The 26,787-nt window shown below is 47.4% G+C and overlaps 1 protein-coding gene across 1 annotated transcript in view; it reads left to right on the forward strand.

Annotated features, from left to right (window-relative positions):
* Positions 1–26,787, forward strand: part of LHPP (phospholysine phosphohistidine inorganic pyrophosphate phosphatase) — a 71,040-nt gene that overhangs the window by 19,598 nt on the left and 24,655 nt on the right. The window contains exon 6 of the mRNA XM_034062085.1: positions 4,712–4,803. Coding sequence (XP_033917976.1) covers positions 4,712–4,803 — 92 coding nt within the window. The remainder of the gene's footprint in view (positions 1–4,711; positions 4,804–26,787) is intronic.

Genomic DNA, 26,787 nt, shown 5'->3' on the forward strand with positions numbered 1-26,787 from the left:
ATTACAGCAAACTACCTTAATTCTAACATCTTTTCCTAGCTTTGAGTGCTTGATCTTGCCACTTTAATGTTCTTTGAGAAGCATTTGCAGGTTGTTTTAGTTTGTCATGCACAAGAATAGAAACTCAGTATATTCAGTTCAATAAGTCCCTTAATAATGCACTGCAATAGATTTTAATCTGCCTCCTGAATGAGCTCTTTCCTCCTCTGCATTTGTAATGATATGACAAGGTCTGGTTTTACTTACCTTTGCTTTCAGAAAATGCTTGCCAATGATTTATCCCACTTGTGGAATGCATTTAATCCATCATTAAACCATTTGAGGTGGGCTGTGCTTTTGAAAACATATTACAGTTTTCTTTCACCTGCCTTTTAATGAAGAATACCCTTTTAATAAAGCTGTAATTCCAGACAGTGGCAAATCTTACATTTCTCGAGCTGCTTCAATCAATAAAGTTATCACCAGTCATTTCCCTTGATAACTGCTTCTTTCCAAGGCCCTGACTTTGCCTTCTGCTGCTGAGATGTTTTCAACCTGCACTTAGAATAGAAGGAAGTCCCCAAAGTCCAATTTTCATTTTAACCTTTCCTCAATGGCCTAGAAATAACAGATTGACAGTATTACTTTAATAGATTGGAAATTTAAACCTCTTAGAGGTAACCAGACCCATCTCTTGCTTCGGTAGTATGGCAAAGAATAACATGTCTTAAAGGTTACTGAAATGCCTAATTCATATGTTTTAAGGCAGCTGTAACAGTGGATGATTTTTACAGCTTTATAATAAAACCTAAATAATGTTGAGGTTCTTTTAGTTTTATATAATCATAAAAAGTTCTCTCTGTAGCAAATGGTCCTGGTTTAATGGGAGTTATGGCAGGTCATGCTGGAGTGCATAAACTACACGTAGTTAAGCAATTCCCATTCCTGACACCTGCAAGTCTCACATGGGAGTTAGTGGGGCGTGAGAGCAGAGGGAGGTCACCCCGAGAGGGACATCAGCATCCCCTCCTTGTTCCCTGGCTACCACAAGGGAAGCTTTTCCATCCCCAGAACAAGTGGGAAGTGGCCAAGGGAAGTTTTAAGCTTGGAGTCCTGCTGAAAGCACATTGAAACCCATCTGGTCCTGCAGCCTGTGGATACCTGCCCTGGAGGGTTAATGTATTTCTGTGTTTTACCTGCCTTGTTGTATGTTTTCTCCCATCACGAGCATCAAGCCTTTTCATGTTTGATGTAGTTCCAAGACAGAAACATAATTAACAGTAATATAGGATCCTGAAGCCTAGGAGGTTACCAGTTGGACCAGGAACAGGGAGAAAAGAGAACGCATTGTACTTCTTGTGTAAAGGGATTTAATACATTAATGAAGAGTTTGTGTATAAACTTTATTTCCTTATGTCCCTGGCACATTTAGCTTAAGGTTATTAAGTCTCTAGCAAGAATCTGTTTAGGTGTATAAATATGTTTGACTCTAGAAGCATTCCCTGTGTTAAATAGTCTGAAATTAGAACACTTCTTTTCTATGCATCTCTGCATCCTCTGTAGCCTTCAGCATCCTAAGTACCATACCTGAGCTTGTCCTAGTAAACAGGGAGCCTGTCTGGGGAATACAGCATGTATTTATCTTTCTACCTCATTCTTTTTCTTACTCCATGATTCCTTTTTGGATCACTCATTTTTCTGTGATTTTAGTGAATACCAAATCTCTTGTTTGCACACAAAAAATACCCCAAGGTTCCCATTCACCACCCTAAAGCATCTCTGAAGCTACTGTGCATGAGAAGAATCAGTCCCCACCTTCACTGAGCTCTGGGTCTGTGGCCCACACCACACCAGTCAGATTACTGACTGTGATGGTGATCTCTGTGCCACAGATGTTTGCCCAGTGGGGATTACACTGTGCCTTCCCACCCCCAGATTCTTGGAGGTCCTGTTCATCTCCTGCATTAGCACTGTCAGTCAGAGCTGAGTTTGATGGGGGGTCTTCAAGAGCGGTGGCTTCACTCAGCTTTGGCACACGTGTGCTTTCTTTACTACATGTGTACAACCACACACAACACCTCTCACCAGATACAGGGGCTAGGAAGGTGTCAGTTGCACTCATCTTAATTCCTTGATGATTTGCCTTAAACCGGAGAGAATGTCTCACTGCAGTTTTGGCCTTTTTTAGTCAAGTTTTAGCTGATCTAAAAGAAGTCATTTCCATGGAATAACTGATCAGCTGAATGATGTGATCCCTGTACAAACCATGAACACAAGCAGGCGTCTTTTAGTTCTTGCTCTCAGTAGCTATGTGACCTTTCAGTTTTATCTCTTTCTCTCTCCTCTTACCATATTGCAGTCGGAGGGGAAGTTAAACCCAGGTTTGACAGGTAGGGTTTTTCATTTCCCTCGGCAGCGCACCTTGCGACCTCTATCTTCTTGCCAATGATTTTTTAAATCCTAAATGATTTGGGAATAATTGCTCCTCCTTTAGTGATTATTGCCCTTCACCGATAGTAAATCTGTGAAATCCCTGGGGTCTGGAGTACAGGTTTGTATGCGGATGCCACAAGCTGGCCTGGACAAGCATCGCTGCTCATCGCTGCTCACAGAGCTGCCAGGACTCTTGCAGGAAAACTTGTCCAGACAGGGGAAATACAGCCCCAGGGAGCAAGGGAGAGCTGCTCTGCCCCACTCTGCCCTTCCCTGTTTCCAGAGGAAACCCAGTTTAAGGGTATTGAGAACCCAGGAATGAAGTTGGCTTTGCTTCAGGAACCTCATCCTGAACATCTGCGTTCAAGCTGACAAAGGGCAGAGAGCAGCTCTGCTCTTGGGTGCTCTTCCCTGGGGAGGTGTTAGAAGGAATTGTATAAGAAGAAGGGAATATAAACTGTTAGAGCCAGGGGTTGAGAATGATTGTGTATCTCAAAGTGTCTTGGAAGGGAGTTGGCAATGGGAATTGGAATCCCACTGCCTAGAAGCAGTGTTGCCAGCTTCTTTGCAGCTCTTCAGGTAACAGTGGGATTATTCTGTTTTCCTCATCTGTATATGCACGCTTTATTTACTGGTTACTTAAAATTAACCCATCATAGAATCCTGGAATGATTTGGTTTGGAAGGGACCTTAAAGCTCACCCAGTTTCAACTCCCTGCTGTGAGCAGGGATACCTTCCACTAGGGCAGGTTGCTCCAAGCCCCATCCAACCTGGCCTGACAAGACATGCTTCTAGACAGAATGGAACAAGGATGGGCTTGTATAAACTATTTTAAAGTAGACTACTTCAGCATGGTACTGGACAAATGAGCCTTGACTTGAGAGGGCATCCTGTTAACATCCCGTCACCTGAGGGACGGTCATCATCCCTCACATGAGCAGTATTACAGAGCTACATAGGGGAGAGATCGGGCTAGTACCTGCTATATTTAATCTTGCACACTGCACCTGATGTGTTACTCAAAAGAGGAATTAGTCATTATCCCAGATATACTTGCTCATAGCTCATGGTTTATAAATGTTTTCAGAAAATCTTCTGCTCAGCTGCAGCATTAGGTATATCCTGAGATTTCCTTTTCATGCCATGTAATATGGGGAGAAGATTAGGGTGTAATTAGATGATTAATAAAAATAGCTCTGGAGCTTAAGTGTTTTTACACTTGTTCAGTAGGTTTGGTTTAGTCCTGCCCAGCAGACTGCTTGCAGAGGGGGAACTGAAGTGCAGGAAACACAGAAGATGAGCTGGTTCTTGTATGGTTGCCTTCTATATAAAAAAGAGGACCTTAAAGCTCATCCAGCTCCAACCCCTGCCACAGGCAGGGACCCCTTCCACTGGAGCAGCTGCTCCAAGCCCCTGTGTCCAACCTGGCCTTGAGCACTGCCAGGGATGGGGCAGCCACAGCTTCTCTGGGCACCCTGTGCCAGCACCTCAGCACCCTCACAGGGAACAGCTTCTGCCTAAGAGCTCAGCTCAGTCTCCCCTCTTCTGGCAGGTTCAAGCCATTCCCCTTGGCCTGTCCCTACAGGCCCTTGTCCCAAGCCCCTCTCCAGGTTTCCTGCAGCCCCTTTAGGCACTGGAGCTGCTGTAAGGTGTCCCCAGAGTGTTCTCCAGGCTAAACAAGCCCAGCTCTCTCAGCAGGGTTGAAACTGGATGGTCTTTAAGGTCCCTTCCAGCCCAGACCATTCTGTGGTTCTATAGTCATCATGTTACATTGTGCAGAACTGAACAAGTGACACTTTATAGTGGTTTCCCAAATTGCTGCATCAACCTGAGAATGGGTTGGGATCAAGCTCAGCACCTTACACATCTCAGTGGTCACAATTTGAAGCTTATAAGTGGCTTTTAGAATACCAGTTTTAGGAACTGTTTAAAAAGATAAGCTTAATTTAAACCACTTGGAGCATAACATAAGTGGGTCGTTAGGACCAGCATAGGCCTGACTTCCCAAAATTCACCATTCCCTTTGAACTGCATGCCAGATCACTTTGATTTACGTTCCTGATTACACATGGCACAGCTCTGTGCTGCACTAGTACATTGCTGGAGGAGCTGTAGTGTGAATTAAATTCAAGGTAGGGTGACTTTTAATCAATACGATGACAATATTATCTTGTTTAATTTGTCTGATGGCAGTATTAAACATCAAATCAAGCTGTTTGTTATGTCAGAGGAGGGTGACGTATGGCAGAAATAAACCTCACTTGATGCCACTTGTTCTGTATGTCATTGCTTTGACAGGCCATCATGATTGGAGATGATATTGTGAATGATGTAGGAGGTGCCCAGCAGTGCGGGATGAGAGCCGTGCAAGTACGGACAGGGAAGTACAGGTCAGTGCACATCCTACACCCTACATTCCATGGGGGAATCATGGAACTGCAGGTAATGGTTCAGCCAAATCCCACTGTGCTCTGATTGCCTTACAACACACTCATTTCTGAGACAAAACAAATTCCACTCCGGAGCGTGGTGCATGTTCAAAGTGAGTGCACAAAATCCCACAGCTCTTCCTGTTGGTGGCACAGGTTTGCAGTCAGTGTACACTTGTATCTGATGTCTGAACAAGCAGCTCTTTGGGCAGCAGTTAGGCTTGGGTGGGTTATAGCATTCTCAGTTGCAAAACAATTTAGGGAAACCCTGTGTGTACAAAAGTGGCAGGAAGATGGAGACACGTTGTCTTTGAGCTCCTAATAAGTGTTTGCTGTTAAATTGCTGCTGTGATTTCCCCATCACAGGGCACAGAACTGAAGTGTTTCTTGGGGTTTGCTTATTTCTTTTCCTGCAGCTGAAAGTGTTGTTCCCTTGTTATGAGCTGTGTCTGAAACTTGTAGCAGGGTTAAGATCATAACATTTGACTGTTGACTCGGTGCTCTCTGTGGGTTATCTCTCACTGCTTTATGAAGGACTCCATATGTCAGTTATCTCCTCCAGACGTGTATTCAGCACTGAGATGTCTGAAACGTGCGAGCTGCTTCTCCACTTCTCATCTAATCAGAGTGCAGGCTTCATCTCTTTCAAGTGACCCTTCAAACCCTTCTCCATGAAGTTGTCTCCATCATTCTGTGCTTTCATTGACCCAAGAGCTACCTCCCTGCAGCTGCTGATGGGAGACCTGACAGGGCATGGTCCAGGGTTGACTGGTGGGAAATGAAGCTATCATGCTCAGGTCAGGTTAGGTTTGAGGCCATCTCAAGGTGACTCTCCAAACACAATGGAACATCGGTCCCTATGTTTAGTGTCTGGATTCTATAACACTCCATATCTCCTTTTAACCATCATCTCCTCTGAACCATAACCAGGCCTTTTTTGGGGTAGGTTCAGCAGCACCATCTGTCAGTTGGTAGATTTGCAGATACTGAGACTGTATGAGAAGGCTCCTCCCTTTGGGAGGGATGCAGCACATGAGGATGGTGCTTGCCGTGGGCTATCTGAAAAGTTATTGTGTTAGGTTTCAAGTCAATCTGTTTCTCAGTTTTCCTTCTAGTTTGTGTGAGGTGATGAAATAATACCCAGTGCCTTAAATCTGATGGATCAGTAAGTGATGGAAAGTGAAGGAAAAATAGAGGGATACAAGTGTATTGTATTTTCTGTATCTCTAAGATAGTGCATCTCAAAATCAATTTTCTACAAGAATAAAGCTCCAAAAATGCACAAGATTAAAAAATTAAGTATAGAGTTTGTGCTTTTGGATTTATTTGTCTATAATCTGTGTAATGTCATTAATTTCCTAAAGGAGAAAAGAAGGATTCAGCAGTTGATTCTATTCTGATACTAATGGGATCACTTAATGAATCTACATCTTGATGTCACTCAGATATAGGTGTCAGCAAAGGAGGTATCTCTGCACATAGAGGTAAATTAGACCTTTGTACTAAACAAATATCTCCTGTGATCTATTTTGCCCATCACATTATGCCACAGGTGATGCTGCATCCAAACTGTTCAGGCAACTGCTACAAGCACTATATACACACACATACACATAAATATGTATAATCATCTGCTGGAAAAACATATCTTGTATCAAGTTTGAGTCATGGTTTCACAGCTGAAAGGGAATCATCAGCTGTTCTAGATGGGGAAAAGAGATTGGTTTGTGCTGCTGTGTTTCCTGTCTTAATGTGTGGTTGCTGTCACCTGAAATAGTGTTCTGTTGTATACAGAGGGGTGTCTCTCTAAAACGTGGTGCCAGACCTGTTGTTAGCAACTGGGAGTAAAATAAAATAGCTCTTGTTTGCCAAGAGAGGTCAGGGATGTATGTATTTATTGGAATGACTGATTGAGCACTCATGGAAAATCAAATACACAGTGAATATTGAGAAAGGGGGGAGAGAAACAAAAGAATGAAAGCTGATGGGCAGCTTAAATTAAAAATAACAGAAAATGTTGTTATTTTATGGCTGGTTTAGTTTAAATTCTGATATATAACATCACGCCGAGGTCCTCTCTTGCTTGGATGGTAATCGTGTCAGAGAGCTGTGTGCTACATCCAATTACCTCTGGATGGCACCGTTAGCACGGTATTAGCCGCAGCTTCGGGACCTCCCAGTGTCTGAAGCTGGTTTTGCATAGGTGTAAAGCACGCAGACCTCGGGGCTTGTATCTGCTGAGTGCTGGTGGGGTGGGATTTCAGTTGTTGGAGTCCTGTGGCTCCGGACAGGGGTGATCACCCCAGTTGAGCTGTGTCTGTGCTTCTGCTTTGTTCCCAATCCCACCACAGTGATGGTGCCTCACTTCAGCAAAACAGATGCAGACCTGGACTGGGAATGAAGTAAAAGATAACAGAGGAACCATCCCAAGGCATTGCTGCAGGTGCATTTACCACTGGGTATATGAAAATGACATTGTTTGACCAAGTTATCCCAGTGAAGGCATTTTGGATGTTGTTCTGTAGGTACAAGGGATCCTGTTGTACCCCTCCAGCCTCACCCAAATGCTGTCCCTGACTGGCAGATGCTGTCACCTCTCGTGCACATGTGTGCATTGGGGCAACTCTCCTTATTTCAGGGGTTGATGTAGTTCACATCAACATCTTTGAGGTCTGGTTTTGTCAGTGCAGGGCAGAGGATGTTGGCTTTGCAGGTGGGTCAAGGTCCAGAGGAGAAGCAGAAGGGGTGTACATGGGGAGCTGGCATAGCCCCGTGCTGCCTCCCTCCATGGGCTCTCCCCTCCTGGCCTCTGCAGGGTCACTTTCTGTGTTGGCCGCTCCAAGAGTGAGATGCAAAGTGAGGATTAAGCTGCTGCAGGAACATTTGGGTTTACATCACCTTGCATGGAGGTCCTGAAAATCAGTTCCTTTGTCCTGATTCTTTCGATCTTTAATAAAATGTGTGGAGATGGTGTCTTTTAGTATGACAAACTTCACTCCTGCATCCATACTTACTTCTCCTGGAATGCACTTAATCTTCCAGAAGGACTTAATTGTTGAGCTCTTTCTCAGTAGCCAAATGAGACATAGCACAGATTAGTCCATGAAGACACTGAATCCCACACTGGTTTGGGCTGGAAGGGACCTTAAAGCTCATCCAGTTCCACCCCCTTGGGACACCTTCCACTAGAGCAGATTGACCTTTCTGATGTATGAAATCTGAATGCAAAGGGTCAGTCTGGTCTGCAGGTTTGTCCCAGCTACAAACCACGTCATTGCTGCAGACTCCTGTGTGCCGAGAGAAGGTGCTGGGTTGTTCAGCATTGGGAAATGTGATGCTAATTCCAAAGCTTCTGTGCACACCTGCGTGGAGGCCCTTCACAGCAACATCTTTCCCATCTAGGGAAGAACATGTACAGGGTATGTGCTAATTCCACTTGCAGTTAATCGGCCTTGACATCAGACCAGTCCTTCCCACCCTAACTATTGATTCTGCAATGCTGTGGAATATCCTCCTTCCTCTTTGTAGTGTGCAAGTTAGAGCAGAGAAAAATGACTTTGAGGCTCTTCCAACTGTCTCCCTGCAACGTTGGAAACAGCTTTAGGTGCATCAGTGCTTCCTGTTGCAGGTGGTTCTTGGCAGGGTGAAGGAGTTACTTACCCTTCTCTTTGTTGTCATTTACAGATCTTGATGTAAGTAAAGACCTTTCCATCTGTGGTGTGTGGCAGGAGTCAGGAATGCTCATGGCAGTGGTACCCACTGCCCCTGCTCTCCTATGGGTTCTGCAATGGTTCCAGAGTCTGGCAATACGGGTTCATCCCCCTCTGTGCCCACATGAGGTTTTTGTTGTTTGATTAGAGATTTATCCCCTTGGCCATGGCTGATGTTGCCACATCACTGTGCTGCCTCCTTAGGGACATAAAGGATGTGCCAGGGATGAAGGATAAAAGGATTAAGGCCCATAGGAGCTGTCATCTCTCTCCTGCTCTGCCACTGTTCTTTGAGGGAACTGGGTCAAGTTACTTCATGTTGCTGTTCTTCAGTTTCCCCACTTTATAATTATCCTTGGAGAATAATTATCCTGGCTTTCTTACTAAAGTGGCTTCTGATCTGCTCCTCTTATCTGATCGAAGAAAACATAACAGGATTTGCACAGTTTTATAGGGAATTGCCTTGCCAGAATTCAAATCCAGACACAGTCGAGTTGTGACAGGGGGGAAAATCCTTTCGTCTGCCATCACCAACTGATAAAGGATGAGACAACCAGGGTGGGTTGTTGTAATAACCTCCTAAATGAACTTACAAAGTTATCCTTGAAGTATTTCCACTCATAGATAAGTCACAGCTGTCCCTGGGTTAGTCAATGGAAGCTCATGATACCTTCTGCAAAGAAACAGTCCCAGCTTAGTGCTCTGCTCAGAAGGAGCATCCCTGCACCCTCCTGTTCTTGCTCACTGCATTGCCCACCACAGTTTGCTGGTTTGTTCACATCTCCTTGATGGAGCCTACAAGCTGTGTGTAATGGGAACGAACAGGCAGAGGCACTCCCTGTGTGCTGAAAGAGAACCAGAGGCATTTTGATGGCCTCACAGTGCTGATAATGAAGCCTGTTTCAAGTCTGAAATGGAAAGGCTTCCAACCAGTATTTGCACCATAAAAAGTTGTATTGTAATTCCTGTTAACCTCTTAAGCAATGTTTATTCAAGCCTAGTGCCAGCGGGTTGGTTTTCATCTTGGCATGATAGCTGATTGCAGTCAATCCTCAGGTGTAGTCTTAGCCACCATTTATTGCACACTCACATCACAGTTTGCTCTGTCCACACGAGGATCTTCACGTGTGTTTATCAGTTTCTGGACTATGGTTTGGTTACCATAATCTCTGAGTCAGCTCTGAAGAGGAAGTTGAGAGTAACTGCTGCAGTCCCTCAGCACACACCCTCATCTGATGACAGCCTTAACTTTTCCCAGTGCATTCAAGTGTCCAGACACAGAAATCATGCTTCTAGTATCTCATGCTTTAGGAATGAGTGGCCTATGAGAAGGTGTAGGTAAGGTATGAGTTCTTGATGCTGTAGTATGGTGTTACAGTCCCACCACCCACTTTTCAGCATAGGGTATAGCCAATTGCAATGCAAAATAACTAATTGCAATGTGTTATTGTTGAACTGCAGCTATTGTTGGACTGAATGATCAGTGTAGGTTCCTTTCAGCTGAGCTATTCTGTTTGGTTCTGTTCTATTCTATTTTGTTACATTCTGTTCTGGTATATTCTACTCTACTCTCGCCTATTCCATCCTATTCTACTCTACTCTTAAATGCAGGTTATACCTGAGCTAAAACACACCTGAAAGGAGTGTTTGGGGGAATAGAGAGTTCTACAGTGTTGTAGCTAATGTGTAAATTATTATCTTCAGTCTAAAAGAGAAATGGGAATTTTGGTTGTGGGGTTTTTATTAGTATTTGGTATTTTTTCTTGGCGTTTATTGGTACCATAAAAAACCTCGAGGAGGCAGAGTGTGCTCAGGGCATAGTCATGCTCAGTGCTGTGTGTATGCTCGTGCTGTTCTGAACACATTAGTCTGAATATGAGAAGAGGGATCTGTCTGTGAGGAGAGTAGGGACAAGGATAAATAAGGGGGGAATGGAGCAGGTCAGTAAGGAAAAGCAATATTACTCAGCAGTCTCAACAGTGCTGCTCTGCCTGTCTTAACACCTGACTTCCTTAGCAGACCTACTCTAATCAATTGTCACATCTCAAACCCTTACACAAGGAAGCAATTTGCGTCTTGCAGATCAAGATGGTAGTGACCACATCAGCCTGTGCTGCAGTTTTGCTTTGCCTCTTGTTTCACATCCACACAACACATTGAGCTGAACCCAGGATACTCCTGCAGTAGCACAGTCTGAAACGTTTCCATTTCTCCTCTTCTGAAGTTGATCAGTAAAGGGCTGAAAGAGGAGGAGGTGATACCAGGATCAAGACACCAGAAGCAAGAGGGCCTGAGAGGGCACATAGCTCAGGTGAGCTTGGTGTATGGGACTAAACCACTTCCAGACCCTCTCTGGGAAGCATCCAAAGGTGTAATGGCCATTTTGCTTTCACGCTCCTTTGCCCTGGTGTCTCAATGTCTTGGTAGTACATGCTCCTTGCTCTTTCAGCCTGGGTTTGCAGCCATCCTCCACCCAACGCATACGTCTGTGTGAGTGACACCAGAGCCCTTGGCAGTAGCATTTGTGTTTCTTCTCTGCAGATACATAATTCATGAGCTGAGGTGGGACATGGAGCTGTCAGAGCAAGTCCAGAGGAGGCCATGGAGGTGCTCCACATCCCTCTTGTGTTGTTGCCCCAGAGCCAGATGCAGGATGCAAGGGGGGGATCACCAGAGCACAGCAGAGAGGGAGAAGAGTGGAGTGAAAGGGGAAATATAGGTGCCTTTTCTCAGCACCAGCATCAGGCTGCAATAGGAAGGTTCCACAGGGAAGCAGCCTTGGAGCTGGCCTGGATGTGCAGCAGTGTTTCTCAACACTTGTCGCTTGCAGAAGGCTGAGCTGTATGAACTTGTTCAACATTTGACAGCCCTGATGAATACCATCCCCATCACTAACTGCTTTATGTCCCTAGAACTGCTCATGAGCATGTTGGAATGTGCTGCAGCAATGGCACAGCTGGGACAGCTGCTTGGTTGTGGCTTCAGTAGAGATTTCCTTCTTTTTACAAGGCAGGTTCCTCTTCTCCACATGGTTTCTTCCTGCAGTTAAATGTCATCCCAGCTTATGTGGTTCATGGGGTCCCCTCACTGAGCATCACGAGGAGCGTGGCAAAAGGGGTGACCGCTGTGGTTGATAAAAGGAAAGCAGAGAGTTGTTTTCAAAGGCAGAGAGACACAAACAAGAGGGAGGCCAGCCAAGAGAGCTGCTGATGTAACTCCCTTGGAGCAAATGGTTCCGTATCTGGAATTTAATCTCCTGGCTTGGGCTCCTGCTCACACTGTAAACAAGCTCAGGAGCCACAGTGCTGGAGCAGTACCGTGTGCTGGCACCCTGCATGCACAAAACAACTGAGAGCACCTCCGGTGTGGAGACAGGCTGAGAAAGTTGGGGCTGTTCAGCCTGGAGAAGAGAAGGCTGCAGGGAGACCTCAGAGCAGCTTCCAGTATCTGAAGGGAGCTACAGGGATGCTGGGGAGGGACTCTTCATTAGGGACTGTAGTGATAGGACAAGGGGTGATGGGTTCGAACTGAAATAGGGGAAGTTCAGGTTAGATCTAAGGCAGAAGCTGTTCCCTGTGAGGGTGCTGAGGCGCTGGCACAGGGTGCCCAGAGAAGCTGTGGCTGCCCCATCCCTGGCAGTGTTCAAGGCCAGGCTGGACACAGGGGCTTGGAGCAGCTGCTCCAGTGGAAGGGGTCCCTGCCTGTGGCAGGGGTTGGAGCTGGATGGGCTTTAAAGGTCCCTTCCAACCCAACCAATTCCATGGTTCTATGAGTATTCAGGCTTTAGTGCTGGAGATAGACGTTGCTGAGATGGGGAGGCACATCCAGGTGATGGGATTATCGTAGTCAGTGTGTGTTCACTCCCAGGCTGTGAGCTGCACAGACTTCTGCACTTGGCACACTGCAGCCACAGGGCCCTTATTCCCCATCCCCTGGGCTGCTGCTGGTTCCCATTTTGCACTGGAGGGGATGTGTTTCTCACCGTGTGGAATTCCAGAGGGCTGGATGCAGGCAGCTGTGCTCCACACCGCCTGATCCCATTCAGCCCCTGCCTCTGGCTTTCCAGTTGCACTTTGTGGAGGTGAGAGCTTGAAGTGGTTTTCATCTTGGTGTGAGCAGCCAAGCACTGTGCTAAGCAGGGCAGCTGCCTTCCTGCTTCCAGAGGGACTTTGTGCTGCAGAGCCCCTTCCCTTGCCACAGAGCCAGGCTCTGTTACAGACCCCAGCAGCTGTTTGCAGTGGGATAACACAAAGCGTTCAGCTCAGCCCTTGGCTGCATGGCTCTGAAATCAGGCCTAAAACCAGAGCCATGTCTGACCCTGAAGTGAAGGATTTTCACTCGTAAGCCAGCCTGGCGCCCACCCAGGTGACATCATCTGGAGGGGAAGCTGGAAAAGCTTCCAGATTTGTTGCTTTCCATGCAGGAGTGCTAAATGTGTTGTCAATGGGTAAGCAGGAGGCACATTTGCTGTGGCTGTGAGTCAGGGGAAGGAGGGATGGGGAAGGATTAGTGAATCACAGAATCCCAGCCTGGTTTGTGTTGGAAGGGACCTTAAAGCTCCTCCAGCTCCAACCCCTGCCACGGGCAGGGACCCCTTCCACTGGAGCAGCTGCTCCAAGCCCCTGTGTCCAACCTGGCCTTGAGCACTGCCAGGGATGGGGCAGCCACAGCTTCTCTGGGCACCCTGTGCCAGCGCCTCAGCACCCTCACAGGGAACAGCTTCTGCCTAAGAGCTTAGCTCAGTCTCCCCTGTTCTGGCAGGTTCAAGCCATTCCCCTTGGCCTGTCCCTACAGGCCCTTGTCCCAAGCCCCTCTCCAGGTTTCTTACTCATCAGCCCATTGATGTCTGATGATGTTAGTTACAGTTGTGGTTTGAGTCTGTGTGATTTAGACTTGCAAGTGCATGGATGCTGCTCATGGTGGCCATGGAAGCATCCAAAGTGCCAGGTACCGAGTGACCTCCCTTGGTTTCAGCTCTCTGATACTAGAAAGCTGCTTTGCTCAGACTAACCTTCAGGGGTTTGATCCAAATCTGTGCTCAAATAGCATGGATGACCTTGCTGCTGCTGGTCTAAATCCAGCCTCCTTGAAGTCAGTTCCTCATGTTTCTGTGCTGAGCTTCTTGTCCTTTAAAAGTGATGGTCTGAAAAACACAGTAGGCATTTTTCCTCTGAAACTTGATGTCTTTTTTCCCTCTGGATGCTGCCAGGCAACTCCTATGCTCATGCTCTAATGAGGACACCTTTACCTTGGTGTGTTGATGAGCGCACACTGGAACCTGTAGCTCTCTTCAGATGGCGAGAGCTCTGTGTGGTATTTATGTGGGTGTCTCTGTTGTCTGTCTCCCTTCTGCCTTTTAAATTCTCATTACATATTTATAACAGCAAAGATGCCTAAAGCACAACCGTGGGCAGTGTTTGGTTTCTGAGTCCCTAGTGAAGCTGAGAAAGCTGCTGTCGCTGTGTAAACACCATGGCAAGAGCTGATTTCATGCATCCTGCTGGGCTTTTTTGAACATGATGAGAAGAGGGGGAAGGTTTTACCATATCAATGTCCAACCTAATTTGGAACCAATTGATTTGGTTAGAGACCGAGGGAGGTATTGAGGCATCCCAGCCCTTCTTGGGTTTTCATCACAGCACTGAAACTCTTCCTGCAGACAGCCTGGTTTGTAGACATCTGCCACAGCACAGGCACAGCCGAGCTGCTTTTCACTTCTTCAGCCTTTGGGGAGGGTTTGCCTGACTAAGCATGAGGATCTGTGTGGTTGGCTGCTGGGAAATGACCAGGCTGTGGCTGTGGAAGTGTTTCATTGGCATCAACTGTGCCCATGGAAGCAGACGATAGCCCAGGCAGGTTGGGGATTGATTTCCCATACCAGGGTTAAGTGTATGGCCCAGAGAGGGGCTTGGAGAGCTTCTCCATGTTTTAGCCATTTTAATGTTCACTCTTGCAGCCTTTCTGATTGAGATGGATCTCTATTTGCAGCTATGCTGTGAAAGTCCTTAGCTTTTGATCCCTGATACTTCTTATTAAGTACAACCTATTAAAGGTCTTTTCCAACCCAGTCAATTCTATGAAGTAACCATGTGAAAGGCAGGGACCTAAACCTCAGCAGCTGGAATAAATCCCATGTATGCCAGCAGGGAATGCCAGTCCTGCTGTACATCAGCTGCTCCATTACAGACCCGTTGTTTCACGGGGTGTTAATGGAGCTGACAGAACTGAAACGAAGCACACGCTTGAAGAGCTGGCTTTTATTCTTGCAGACAGAGCTCTTTATTTTGCCTTGCTGCTTGAGATGTTGTAGCAAACACTCCAATTCCTTGTCATGTTTAAACTATGTGGAGAGGTGGGGAGTGGGCTTTTACCAAAGCAAATGGACTTGTGCTTTGAAACGTCCCTTCCTGCAGTTTTTGGCATCACTATTGCTGTGCTCTCAGCACTCCCTGACCTTCGTGATGCAGTAGTTTTGTACAAAGCTCTATTTCTATGCACATATAAGCTTTTAAAGCTGGGTCTTTAAAAACACATCCCCGGATAGCATTCCTGTAGCTTCCCACACAGTTGGAGATGGGTGCAGAGGGCTTGGGAAGAGGGCTCAGGGGCTGTGAGGTGGTGGTCAGAGGTGCTGGCAGACACACAGTGATGACCAGCGCTGCTGCCCATAGCACAGGTTGTCAGATTACATTCAGATAAACCAATACATGATAAAAGACTGTTACAGCATGAATTCAACCATATTGTGCATTTCTTAGTGAATGAATGTCCGTAATGAAACCTTCACATCACCTTCCCCACACCAAATCCTCATCTCCCCATCACTCAGAGCAGACACAGCCTTGTATATGGGGGACCTACAGAGCAACTCTTTTCCCCTTGGCAGTCACTGATTTCCGTGTGGATTTTTCTACCATGTCTTTCTAGCAGTTCAACCCAGACATGAATGCATTTATTTATGGAGCAGAGCTTTGAGATCCTGCCTTAACTGTACTGGCAGGGCAAGAGCAGAGGTTAAAACTAACACTGGCCACAGGGTCAATTGCTCACACAGTTTGAAAGTACGTGAGCATTCCATGTAGACATGTGTTGGAAATGCCACTCGTGGCCATAGTGGGGACATCTGTGTGTGTACAGCTCTGCTGCAGATGGGCTCCTAGCTGGTCCCATGCAGGTGCTTGGAAAATCACAGTGCCCTGAGAAATACATGGGAATCATGGGGACAGCATGGCTGGGCCGAGGGAGAATGTGTTCCCAACAGCACTAACAGCTAAAGCTGCCTACAAGGCTGTGTACAGCTTGCCTGCAAAGCAAGTGGAAGAGGAGTGCTCCAAGTGACTCTGGCTGGGTTTTGGCCTGTGCTTCCCTGTGTTCCCGTCTGCATTCCCTGTTCCCACGGCCTCCGAGCGGTGACAGTGAAAATAACCAGAGCAGCCAAGATGAACTCCCAAGTATTTAGGTTTCTCAGCTGCACCTCCATAAATCTGGCTGATGCTCTGCCGCAGGAAAGGGTCTGGGGTGTTAAATAAATAGACAGTAAATTTCAGGGCTTTTGGTAAAATTAGGATTGTCGTTACATTCCCATTCCGAGAGACAGATCTTGGTTATAATGATCCCAGCTCCATTCAAGTCTTCTCAATAGGTCGCACACTGATAAATGAAGAGTTCACTCTCACAAATGCCTCTCCTTCCCCTGATGGATTCAATGTGTTCCAGATGGATGGAAAAACCATTTTTATTCCTTTTACACTTGCTAAGCTATTTCCAGGCACTCAGTGGGCCACAGCACCAGCAGGTGCCTGGAAATGGAGCTCTTTATAGCAGGTGAGGATCTGGTCCTGTATTTCTAAACTTAACACAATGTGTTCCACATGAGGGATCTTCCCTGAGCAATGCCCCATGGCTGAGCTGGTAAGAGGAAAACCAACTCATTCAGGTGGAGTTGAGCTCTTAGGCAGAAGCTGTTCCCTGTGAGGGTGCTGAGGCGCTGGCACAGGGTGCCCAGAGAAGCTGTGGCTGCCCCATCCCTGGCAGTGTTCAAGGCCAGGTTGGACACAGGGGCTTGGAGCAGCTGCTCCAGTGGAAGGTGTCCCTGCCTGTGGCAGGGGTTGGAACTGGAGGAGCTTTAAGGTCCCTTCCAACCCAAACCATTCCAGGATTCTATGGTGAAGGCAAGCAGTGGAGCAGAGCATTGGGCTTGGAAGCAGTTTTGAGATCATCATTTACTATTACAGGAAAATGCCTGGACAGGGTTTAGTAACTGTTGCTGGTCTGTCTTTGTAGCACGTTGGTAATTGCTGGGCCTGTCTGCATCTGTGGGTTTATGAGCTTGTGCTGCCTTTTGCCTGAGTATTTACTCTTTCCTTACCACAAAAGTAGGTGTCTTTTCCACTCCAGCATGCCTTGCAGGAGCTGAAACACATAGCCTTGGTTTCCCATTCAGCATTAAAGCACTGAGGGATTTTGGAGTTGTTATAAGCGCACATGAATCCCCAGACAACAAACCATGAAAGGGGAAAATAATGGCCCAAAGAAGAGAGGAAAATTCCCTTTGACTCCTTCTAAGTCAGGGTTTGAGTCCAAGGGCTTCAGGAGCACTGTGAAGTCTTTGTGCTTCAAGACACAAGCCAGGTTCTCACAAATATAATTCAAAGGGCAATTTTCCTTCCGGGCACAGATTCTAATAATATAAAACCTCCTATATTTTCCTAAACCACTGTCAGAAACTGGCCACTGTTGAAAGCAGCACACACCAGTACACCAGGGCTGCCTGTCTGAACTGGTGCCGCAGCTCTCGCGTGCTGCATCTTCCTATAGAAACATGCTGGAGGGGTGTGTTGTCACCGGTACCACTGCAGTTCCCCATGGAAGGCCACAAGCTCCAGATGGGTTGGGTAATGGAGGAGGCAGGAGGGGAAGAGGGGTTTGAATGGGGTTTTTGGGGTGTTTTGTTGCTGAAGCAGTATCAGTACAGTTCCATGTTCCCATCTCCATTGCTGCCATCCCTGCCTGCCCCTCACCTCAGTGGGTGATGCATGTTAGAATCACAGAATCCTGGAATGGTTTGGGTTGGAAGGGACCTTAAAGCTTCCAACCCCGTTCCTAAGGTCTTTGTATCTCACTGGTCCTGCTGCAGCCTTGGCAGAACTTAGACAAGTGGGTATCTGGGAGCAGGAGGCAGGGTTAGGAGTGGCTTCTGGCTTGTACTTCCAGCTGTGCACCAGCTGTGGGGTGCCCATGGTTGGGGGACCGTGCCATCTGCTCATGGCAGCCTCCTCATGCAGGTCTGGTCCTCCATCTGAAGCTATTGGGAGCCTTTCCCATCACTGCTGAAGAGTTGAAAAGGTTTTGCAACTCCCACATGTGGCTTTCTTTCTGTATTTTCTATTACTTTTAACCTGTTGCACATGCCAGTTGTAAGAGGCAGAGGCTTTCTGGAATTCCTGACCTGGGATTGCTTTCAGCTACAAAAACCACTGTGACATGATTCATGTGCTGTCCCTTGGGAGGGTGTTTTCATAGAATCATAGAACAGTTAGGGTTGGAAAGGACCTTAAGATCATCCAGTTCCAACCCCCCTGCCATGGGCAGGGACACCTCACACTAAACCATGGCACTCAAGGCTCTGTCCAACCTGGCCTTGAACACTGCCAGGGATGGAGCATTCACAACCTCCCTGGGCAACCCATTCCAGTGCCTCAGCACCCTCACAGTAAAGAATTTCTTCCTTAGATCCAATCTAAACCTCTGCTGTTTAAGTTTGAACCCATTACCCCTTGTCCTATCACTACAGTCCCTAATGAATAGTCCCTCCCCAGCATCCATATAGACCCCCTTCAGGTACTTGGATCACTCAGTATCTCTCAGGATCATGATGCCTTTTAACTGGTACCATTTTAATCTCATAGCTGAAGTTATTACTTCACTTTCATGCCAGAAGTTGCTCAGTGAGGCTCTTGGAAGGTTTTGGGAAGGACAGTATGGAGATGTTGAATAGGATGGTCACAGAGGAGGGATGGAGTAACCTCTTTGCCTTCCATCGGTGCCTTGGATGCTCTGCATCATGCATTCTTTAGCTCAGAATTCTTTTGACACCCTCCTCCCACACCCTTGTGCACTAATGTGGCCATTCTCAAGGGCTCTGTCCCTGCCAAAGCACAGCCTGTTACCAAAGGCAAAACACAATTAAGAGGAAGCAGTGGAGTTTGCCATATAAATGTTTAGGGCTTACCCACGCTGAATAATAATGCAGAGCCTCGTTTCATCCACACAGAGCTTCCTGGATCTGATGGGAATGGGTAAACAGCTTTGCAGCTTCCCATTCCTGCAGCTCAGGTCCCAGTGGGTCACTGCTGTCATGAAGGGTGACATGTTCTGGGGGGCACAAATCATCTCTGGGTGGCTCTGGGCAAACCAGGGCAATGGAAAACTTCCTCCAATACCTTCTCTAACACTGGCATCGTGCCCCATGTGTGCACTTCTGCTCATCTTCTTCCCTCCAAGTTACTGAGTAGGGACCTCATTGCTGCTGGTAACTGAGCCATTCCCATTCCCTTTGGATGCTGTGGGGACATCCCTCTCCAGGAAAATCCAGGCTTTTCTGATCAGGATGCTGTAAACCCCATTGCACCAGTGATGGGTTGTTTTGTCCCTCCTGACGTTGTCAGGTGACTGAGGCTGTGTTGCAAACCTCATTGCCATGAATTCCTCATTCATTTGAGGAATGAGGCTGTGCTAAGGGAAGGGTGTAGGGAGAGGGTTGGGGGAAAAGCAGCCCAAACCATAAGTGGGCTCTGTAGGTGGAAAGGAATCTGGAAGCGGAGAGCTGGACCAGCCCAGCCTGTGCTCCAGGGGCCCTTTGTGCTCCCAGCACACCCACAGCCAGATGGGTTTGTATCCAGGAATGGTTTCTGAATGGAAAAGTCCAGAGTCCTGCAAGAGTGGCTGGAGGGAAACCCCATCTCGTATCCCTCTGCAAGGGCACTGTAAGCAGTGAAGACAAGGAACAACTGACATACAAGAGTAATTGGCAGCATCCTTCCCATTTCTGCCTGACCTTTCCAGTGCTCCCTAACTCCAGTACTGGCTGTTCCTCTTCTTCTCCAGGCAGCCTGTGAGGTGGCTTTGATGGGACCAGGCACTCAAGTGACAGGAGGTAACAACAAACAAGAAGCAACCACAAGTGTTGTCTTGCTTTAGTGTTCCTGTATGGAATGTGAGGGCTGTGGTACAGTGTGAGGCTGAGTAAAGCCCAACCTGCCTCTGTATTCAGCGCTGTCTCGACTGGCTAGCAACCTAACTGGATCCCAAGTGGTTATCATCTGGGAAGTGCCTGATTGCCAGTAAATCCAGGAGCTGTTCCTTTATAGGAACCTCCTAGAAGATGGACTAGTCAATAGAACAACAGTTTTCTATAGCAATTACTCTGTGGGAATTTGGCCAGATCTCTGTAATGCAAAGGTATAGGATGTATGTCTATGGAAATCCTTGACAGTGTGATGGAGTTCAGTCAATCCCATTTGTTGCATGGATCCAGATCTCCGTGGCAGATGTCAATGGAAAGCTGGAGGGAGCAAAGCCTATTTGCTGGATCTTTTACACAGCAAGAGGAAAGAGAACCTTCCCAAAGGCACAGCACAATGTGAGGGCCGGGTAGCCAGACTCTTATGGACACGGCATTCCACTGTCTCCAGAGAGCCATGGGGCTGTCACTATGTTGTCAAGCTGCTTTCAGAAGACAATGTGAGAGCAGTGTCCTTTATACTGAGATTGCTGTGCCTGCTTTCCAAGGCAGTGCTGGCTCCACATCCAGAGCCAGCACATGCCATAGAGTTGGGACACTTGGCATGGATTTCCCATCTTCAGCTTGTAATTACTGGGACAGGAAAAAAACACCCTTGGACTAGTCTGGGTCTTATCTGCTGGTGTTCTTGAAGGCATAAAGAAACACTGAATAAAGAGATAAATGTGGTATTTACACCTTCCTAAAATAGCAACAGCTCCAAAAGGCACCCCAGGGTTTGTTTCTTTGTCTTGCAGAGTGTTTGCATAGAGCATCCTCCAGTAGTTTGGGTACTGCAGGCAGTGCCAGCGTTGCAGAGTGTGGTGTCTGACAGCAGTGTCAGCATCAGTGAAACTGCAATGTGAAATAAGCCTGGCTCTTCCTGTCATGAGCCTTGTCTGGTGCATTGGGAAGCACATGGGGAGGGAGGGAGGAGGAAAACTTGGTGCTGTGGAGTGACTGGATCAAGTTTGGTCCGTCCTTGTGGGAAAATGCCAGGGATTTCAGACATACCATCCAAATCTTGTTTCTCCTTCATTCATGGGCACCAGCCCAGCTTTGATTGCAGAGACTTACATCCGTACTGGGCTGTAGCTGGAAGTGAAGGAAGCCCTTCCTCCCTTTACTGGCTGTTATATCCCTCCTCTCCCCTTCTAGAAAGGCTATAATCTCCCCTAGATTGAACCTTGCAGCCAGGGGTTTCTCTTCCTTCCCCTTCTTTCCCATGGCAGTTCTCATTCCTTGGGCTCTGCCTTCCTGCCTGGTTTTAATGGGCTCACAGCACACCATGTTTCTGAAAACCTTACTGCACTGTTGGAAGTCCCACAGCATCTATGGATCCTGCAGAGCATCACTTTGCAGGATGTACTTTCTAAGCCTGGTTACAGCATCCAGCTGCTCATTGGAGAAGGCCATAATTCAGTGGTCTCCAGAAGAGCAGCAGGTCCCAGGTCGTGGAGCCACCTTTCCAGTAGATGGCATCAAAGACAGTGAGTTCCTCTGCCTGACCCAGCTCCCAGCTCCCCATCCCTCTGTCCCCACAGTCCCATTTCCCTACAGTGCAAGAGCCGAGATTCCTTAAAAACCCCAAGCTCCTTAAAGCAGCTGAACAAAAACCATTATAGAAATTCAGGTGCTGGTTTTGATGTCTGAATATGGTTTTCTGTATATACTTTTTATAGGTATATATAATTTTTGCATATATGGTGCCCTGCATAGTAGGAAAAGGATATTCAGCTTCTCTTTCTTTCTTTGTAAACCACGAATAGACCTGATAGTTGTTGAAGGTCATTGACCTACTGGACAGGAAGAAATCCCAGTCTCAACATAAGAAGGACATGGAGCTGTTGGAGCAAGTCCAGAGGGGGCCACAAGGATGATCAGGGGCTGGAGCACCTCCTGTATGAAGACAGGCTGAGAAAGTTGGGGCTGTTCAGCCTGGAGAAGAGAAGGCTGCGTGGAGACCTCAGAGCAGCTTCCAGTATCTGAAGGGGGCCTACAGGGATGCTGGGGATGGACTCTTCATTAGGGACTGTAGTGACAGGACAAGGGGTAATGGGTTCAAACTTAAACAGTAGAGGTTTAGACTGGATATAAGGAAGAAGCTGTTCCCTGTGAGGGTGCTGAGGCGCTGGCACAGGGTGCCCAGAGAAGCTGTGGCTGCCCCATCCCTGGCAGTGTTCAAAGCCAGGTTGGACACAGGGGCTTGGAGCAGCTGCTCCAGTGGAAGGGGTCCCTGCCCGTGGCAGGGGTTGGAGCTGGAGGAGCTTTAAGGTCCCTTCCAACACAAACCATTCCACGATTCTACAGTTCTCAACTCCCACGTGTAGGAATTCCCATGATCCGCAGGTTTATCACACCAGGACACTCCGCTGCACCAGCATTGACACATTGTACTTAAAACCTGATCATTGACTTACAGTTATTTCTGTTCTCCTTGGGAATGTTTCCAAAATCGAATTCCCTGCATTAGCAGAGGGAGGTCAGGAGCAGCAGGTGGGTCCCTGGTGAAGTTTAGGAGCAGGGAATGTGTGTGTAGTTTTCATTTCTAAACTTAGACCCCAGTGACTTTTAACTGTTATGATCGTAGCATACCCTGCCCTTGGGAAGTGTGTTCAAGCTGCCTCCCAGCGCTTGCATTAGCCAATGGACTTAGCAAGATTTTATGGATCTGTTTTCAACCAGAAGGAAAGAACTGGAATTTCTTCCTGCTGGGTTCATCTATTCAAAGAAACCAGAAAATGCCTCCCCTTCTTTCCAGGCTGTAGGTACCATTACATACACTGGGCCTGACTCTTCACTCCCCACCTGCTCAAGGTAACCTTGGCTGCAGCCAGCAGCAGGCAAGATTTGACCTGTTGTGGTCTGGGAAGCAGTGTGAGGGTTTGGGGGCTTCTGTCCTTGAACTGGAACTGAACCTTCAGTATATGGACAACTGATGAACCTGGACCAGAGTGAAAGCAATGAAATACTTCATGGGTTTACTGGGTGGGAATAGCAGCTTTCCTTTTGAAAGCCAGGATTCTGTGATTTGTAGCTTCAGGAGGGTTTATCTGCCCAATAGAACAGCCTGCTTGGCAGTACCTGGGGACTTCACCCTAGTGACCAGTCCATAGCCCTTAACTCTCACATGCGGTCCCAAGAGACAGGCACAGTTTGGCTTTGCATGCACTGAGGAATGAAGGAATAAATAAATAACCCTTCCTGACCCATGCAATTCACCATTTATAGTCATGTAACCAAATCCTGCACTCTGGGTTCCACAGAGCCAGGGGCTGGCTGGGCAGGGAGAGGGGATCCTCTCCATCCCATGGGGGGAAGCTTTGTCCCATGCACAGGGCGAAGTCTGTCTGATGGGGAGAGCTAAAAGGATCCTGTGCTCTGCAAAAGCCACAGGGAAGCTGTCCAACAGCAGCTCCATTTTGAGTCATCCTTGTCTAATTCCCACATCATCCATATATCTATGTTATAGTTTCATGGAATGGGTTGGGTTGGAAGGGGCTTTAAAGCTCATCCAGTTCCAACTCCTGCCATGGGCAGGGACACCTTCCACTAGAGCAGCTTGCTCCAACCTGGCCTTGAACACTGCCAGGGAACAGAAAGGCCAGAAGGGCTTGGTTTTGTGCTGAGGCCACATAAGGGTGGCAAGTGAGTTTGTTATTTGGCTCACAAAAGGGTTCAGCTGCTGTCCCATGCACTGATGGAGCTCATCTCTTGTGTTTGATAGGCTTGGCCATTGGTTTTGGGGAAGTCGGGAACCCACCTACTTGTTTCAGTGAAGGCAGCACGTTACCTGCCTGGAGTGCTGGGCCCTGGGAGGATGCTGCTTTACAACCTAATTTGAGCCACCTCGTCTGTGGTTCCTATTTGGCAGAGATTAACACCAAAACCTCCTATGTAGCTGTGCCAGGGATCCACAGTGAGGGGTGGGCAATGGTTCAGGGCCACATCGAGAGCACAAGGATGCGCAAGGACAGAGCTGTGCTCAGAGAGGTTCCACTTCCCTCCTTGTGTGCATTAGGAGATGGCAGAGGTTTGTTGTAAGGGGCTGGGATTTTCCTGCTCCCTTTGCTTTATACAGACTTGTCCAAAATAACCTTTAATTCCATCATTTTAGTAAAGGACACATCAGCTCTCATTCCTGTGTCACAGATGCTCATACCTGACACCTTTGGGAAAGATGAGCTCGTTTTAGCTTGTGAGATGCCTCTGGTTGCTTTTTGGGGTATGTAAATGTGTAAATTCAGTCAATCTCTGCTAAAGTGCATTTCCCTTTCTTTACTCTGTTATTTCTTTTCCTTGTGTTCAGTCTCTGGTTTAAGGGGCTATGAAAACACCAGCCGTGGTTGCTGCACTTCTGTCAAACGCTTCTAAGGTATTTTTCAGCTCATTTGTTTTCAGTGAAGCTCTTCAAGCTCAGCTTTAACAAAGCCTTAATATGTCCCTTACTGGATCTGTGTGGGGTTTGGTGTTCACCATAACTCCCTGAACCAGCCCTAATACAGACTAGATTTGCTCCTGTTCGGTTCTCAGCGTAATCCATTGATAGTACAAGATACAATTAGCAAGTAAGGGCTTCACATGAAATCATCCTGTCCTGTTGTCTGCCCCAAAGCTGGAGCCAAGAAAGGTCTCAGGGAGGAGACCGAGTTTGGCAGCAGTTGTTGAAGCCACTCTATGCTTTGCTCCTTGAGGCTGTATGTTATGGAAGCAGGTGACTTTAGCCATGGGAAGGTGTATTATTGCCCTTTGAATAGCCCACGTTACTGTTCTTACACAAAACCCAATGAAAGACTCCTTATCTAATACCAGAATTGAATGAAAATTAGCTGGGGCTGTGAAGTAGCATCTGTGTTATCTTTTCCTTAACCCCACATTACCTCTCCTCATCTCAACATGTAAATCCCATTGCTAATGGGATTTATCACACAGAAACCTCTGGAGCAAAATCTGTGGCTTTTGGAGGAAGGTATCCATAGTTTCCTCAGTAAATCAGATCTGTTCTATTCAGGATGTTCAGCTGCAGTGTATTCCTGCCATCATGCCTAGTTCTTGCCAGAGAATGTCTTGTATGCACGGAAATATGCTGGATGCTGAGGAGAAACTCCCAGCAGCTTCCTCTCACTTCAAGCCCTTGGTCTTTTGAATCATCTTATCCTGACCCTGTCTTTATTTCCCAAGGACTTTGCAGCATTCAGTTTTTTGGATGTGACTACTTCTGGCTTCAGGCTGCCTCCTTTCCGGGGCTGCAGCACGAGTGATGTGATCTTATGCTAAAGATCTTATAGCATCTTGTGTCTCTCCAGCTCTTGGCAACCTAATAGGCCTGTAATTAGGTTTACTCCCTTCAGTATCCCCTCGGTGTTATCTTCTCTCTACTTGGGTATCTCTCTTCTCAGAGGTGATGGTTACAATGGGCAAAAACCCTCTCTACCTTGCTTATAAACTCATACCATGGACTTCTACATCAGGTAGGCAGGTCTGATTCTAAATCAGCTTCCAAATTCAAGTGTAAAATCTCCTCCCTGTATTAATGCACATCCGGGTGTTCACCATCAATGACTCAATACACTGGGTAAACACCAGTTGCCAACTGGGTTAACGTGGCCAGATAATGCTGTCCAGAATGGGATTATCCTGGCACTGAAGAGCTCACAGATGTTGTGACACTGCCATGGCAGGACTCAGCAGTGGTTGAGTGGTGGCAGGGGGGTTGAGAAGGGCTCTGCTGATCCCATACTCCCCATCCAGGCCGTTATTCAGGATGAGAGAGGTGACCATAAAAACACTGATAAGCTGCTGTAAAACACCATCAAAAAGGCCTTATCATGGTGTGAGGGAAGTGGTACAAGCATGGTTGTGGGTGTGCCGATGCAGGTGCTGTGCCACCAAGACCAGAAGGGTTTAGCACCATCAGAACGGTTACAGCAAGTCACACATCCCCATGGTGTGTTGGAGGAGAGGTGTTGCTGTGTGGCTGTGCTGAGCCTTCAGCGTGACTCGAAGGAGGTGTTTTGATGGCAGGAAGCCTTTGGTTCATAGTGATCTAAGTGTCACCTCTCACTCTGCTTGTCACACCTTGACTCATAACCACAAGCTCTTCCTGAGCTCACACGTTTTCCTCCCCAGCCCTGCCTGTGAGCAGCTGCTGCTCTTGCAGAGCCCCTTCAGTGCTCCTCATGGCCCAGAGACCAGAAGGGAGATGCACATTTCCAATGCTCCCATCAGCTCCTGCTGTCTGTCCAGGGCAAGCCAGGTTAGAGGATGATTTCCCAAGCTGTTCCTCACAACACGAGCCCTGGCATCACATTTAGGTGATGCACCAGCCTGGCAGTGCTTTAACTGCCCAAGTCTGCCCAGTGCTTTTGGGACTTATTCCCCTGTGCCCATCCAGGCATCTCCAGGTGGTTTAGAAACAGGAAGGGTTACTGAAGACTCTACATGGATGGGAGAAAAGGGATCATAGTGACTTGAAAACACTTGCTTGGTGAAATGTGTCACTTCTGATGGGAGCTGGGTGAAGACATCACCTGCAGCAAATGCTTTCTCCTGCCTCAGGCAGCATCCAGAAGAAAGAAGGAGCTGTGTGTTTTATCTTAAAGAAGTGCAGAGACAGTGCTACCAAAGCAGTGGAAGAAATGAAGTCCAGCTCTTTCCAGGGAGGATGTCCTGGTTCCAACTCCCCTCTTCATTTGGCCTTGAGAAGCTGGATTAAAGTAGGTCAGTTCCTCCTAGGGCTGCAAAGGCAAGAAGCGGAGCTGCAGCATGGTGCAGACAGGAGATGCAAATCCTTCTCCTCTCAATCCTCACCTCCAGGGCTCCTGGCATTTCAACCCTGGGGTCTCTTGAGCTCTGCTTTACTTCTCTGATCAGAGCTTTGCTTGGCTGCTACCTATGTACTAAACACCTTTTCCCCTTGGCTGCTGGTAGCAATATGTGTGGTTTCCTCTCTGT

This window comes from Melopsittacus undulatus, chromosome 4 (assembly GCF_012275295.1).
Source record: "Melopsittacus undulatus isolate bMelUnd1 chromosome 4, bMelUnd1.mat.Z, whole genome shotgun sequence".
In the NCBI taxonomy this organism is placed as follows: Eukaryota; Metazoa; Chordata; class Aves; order Psittaciformes; family Psittaculidae; genus Melopsittacus; species Melopsittacus undulatus.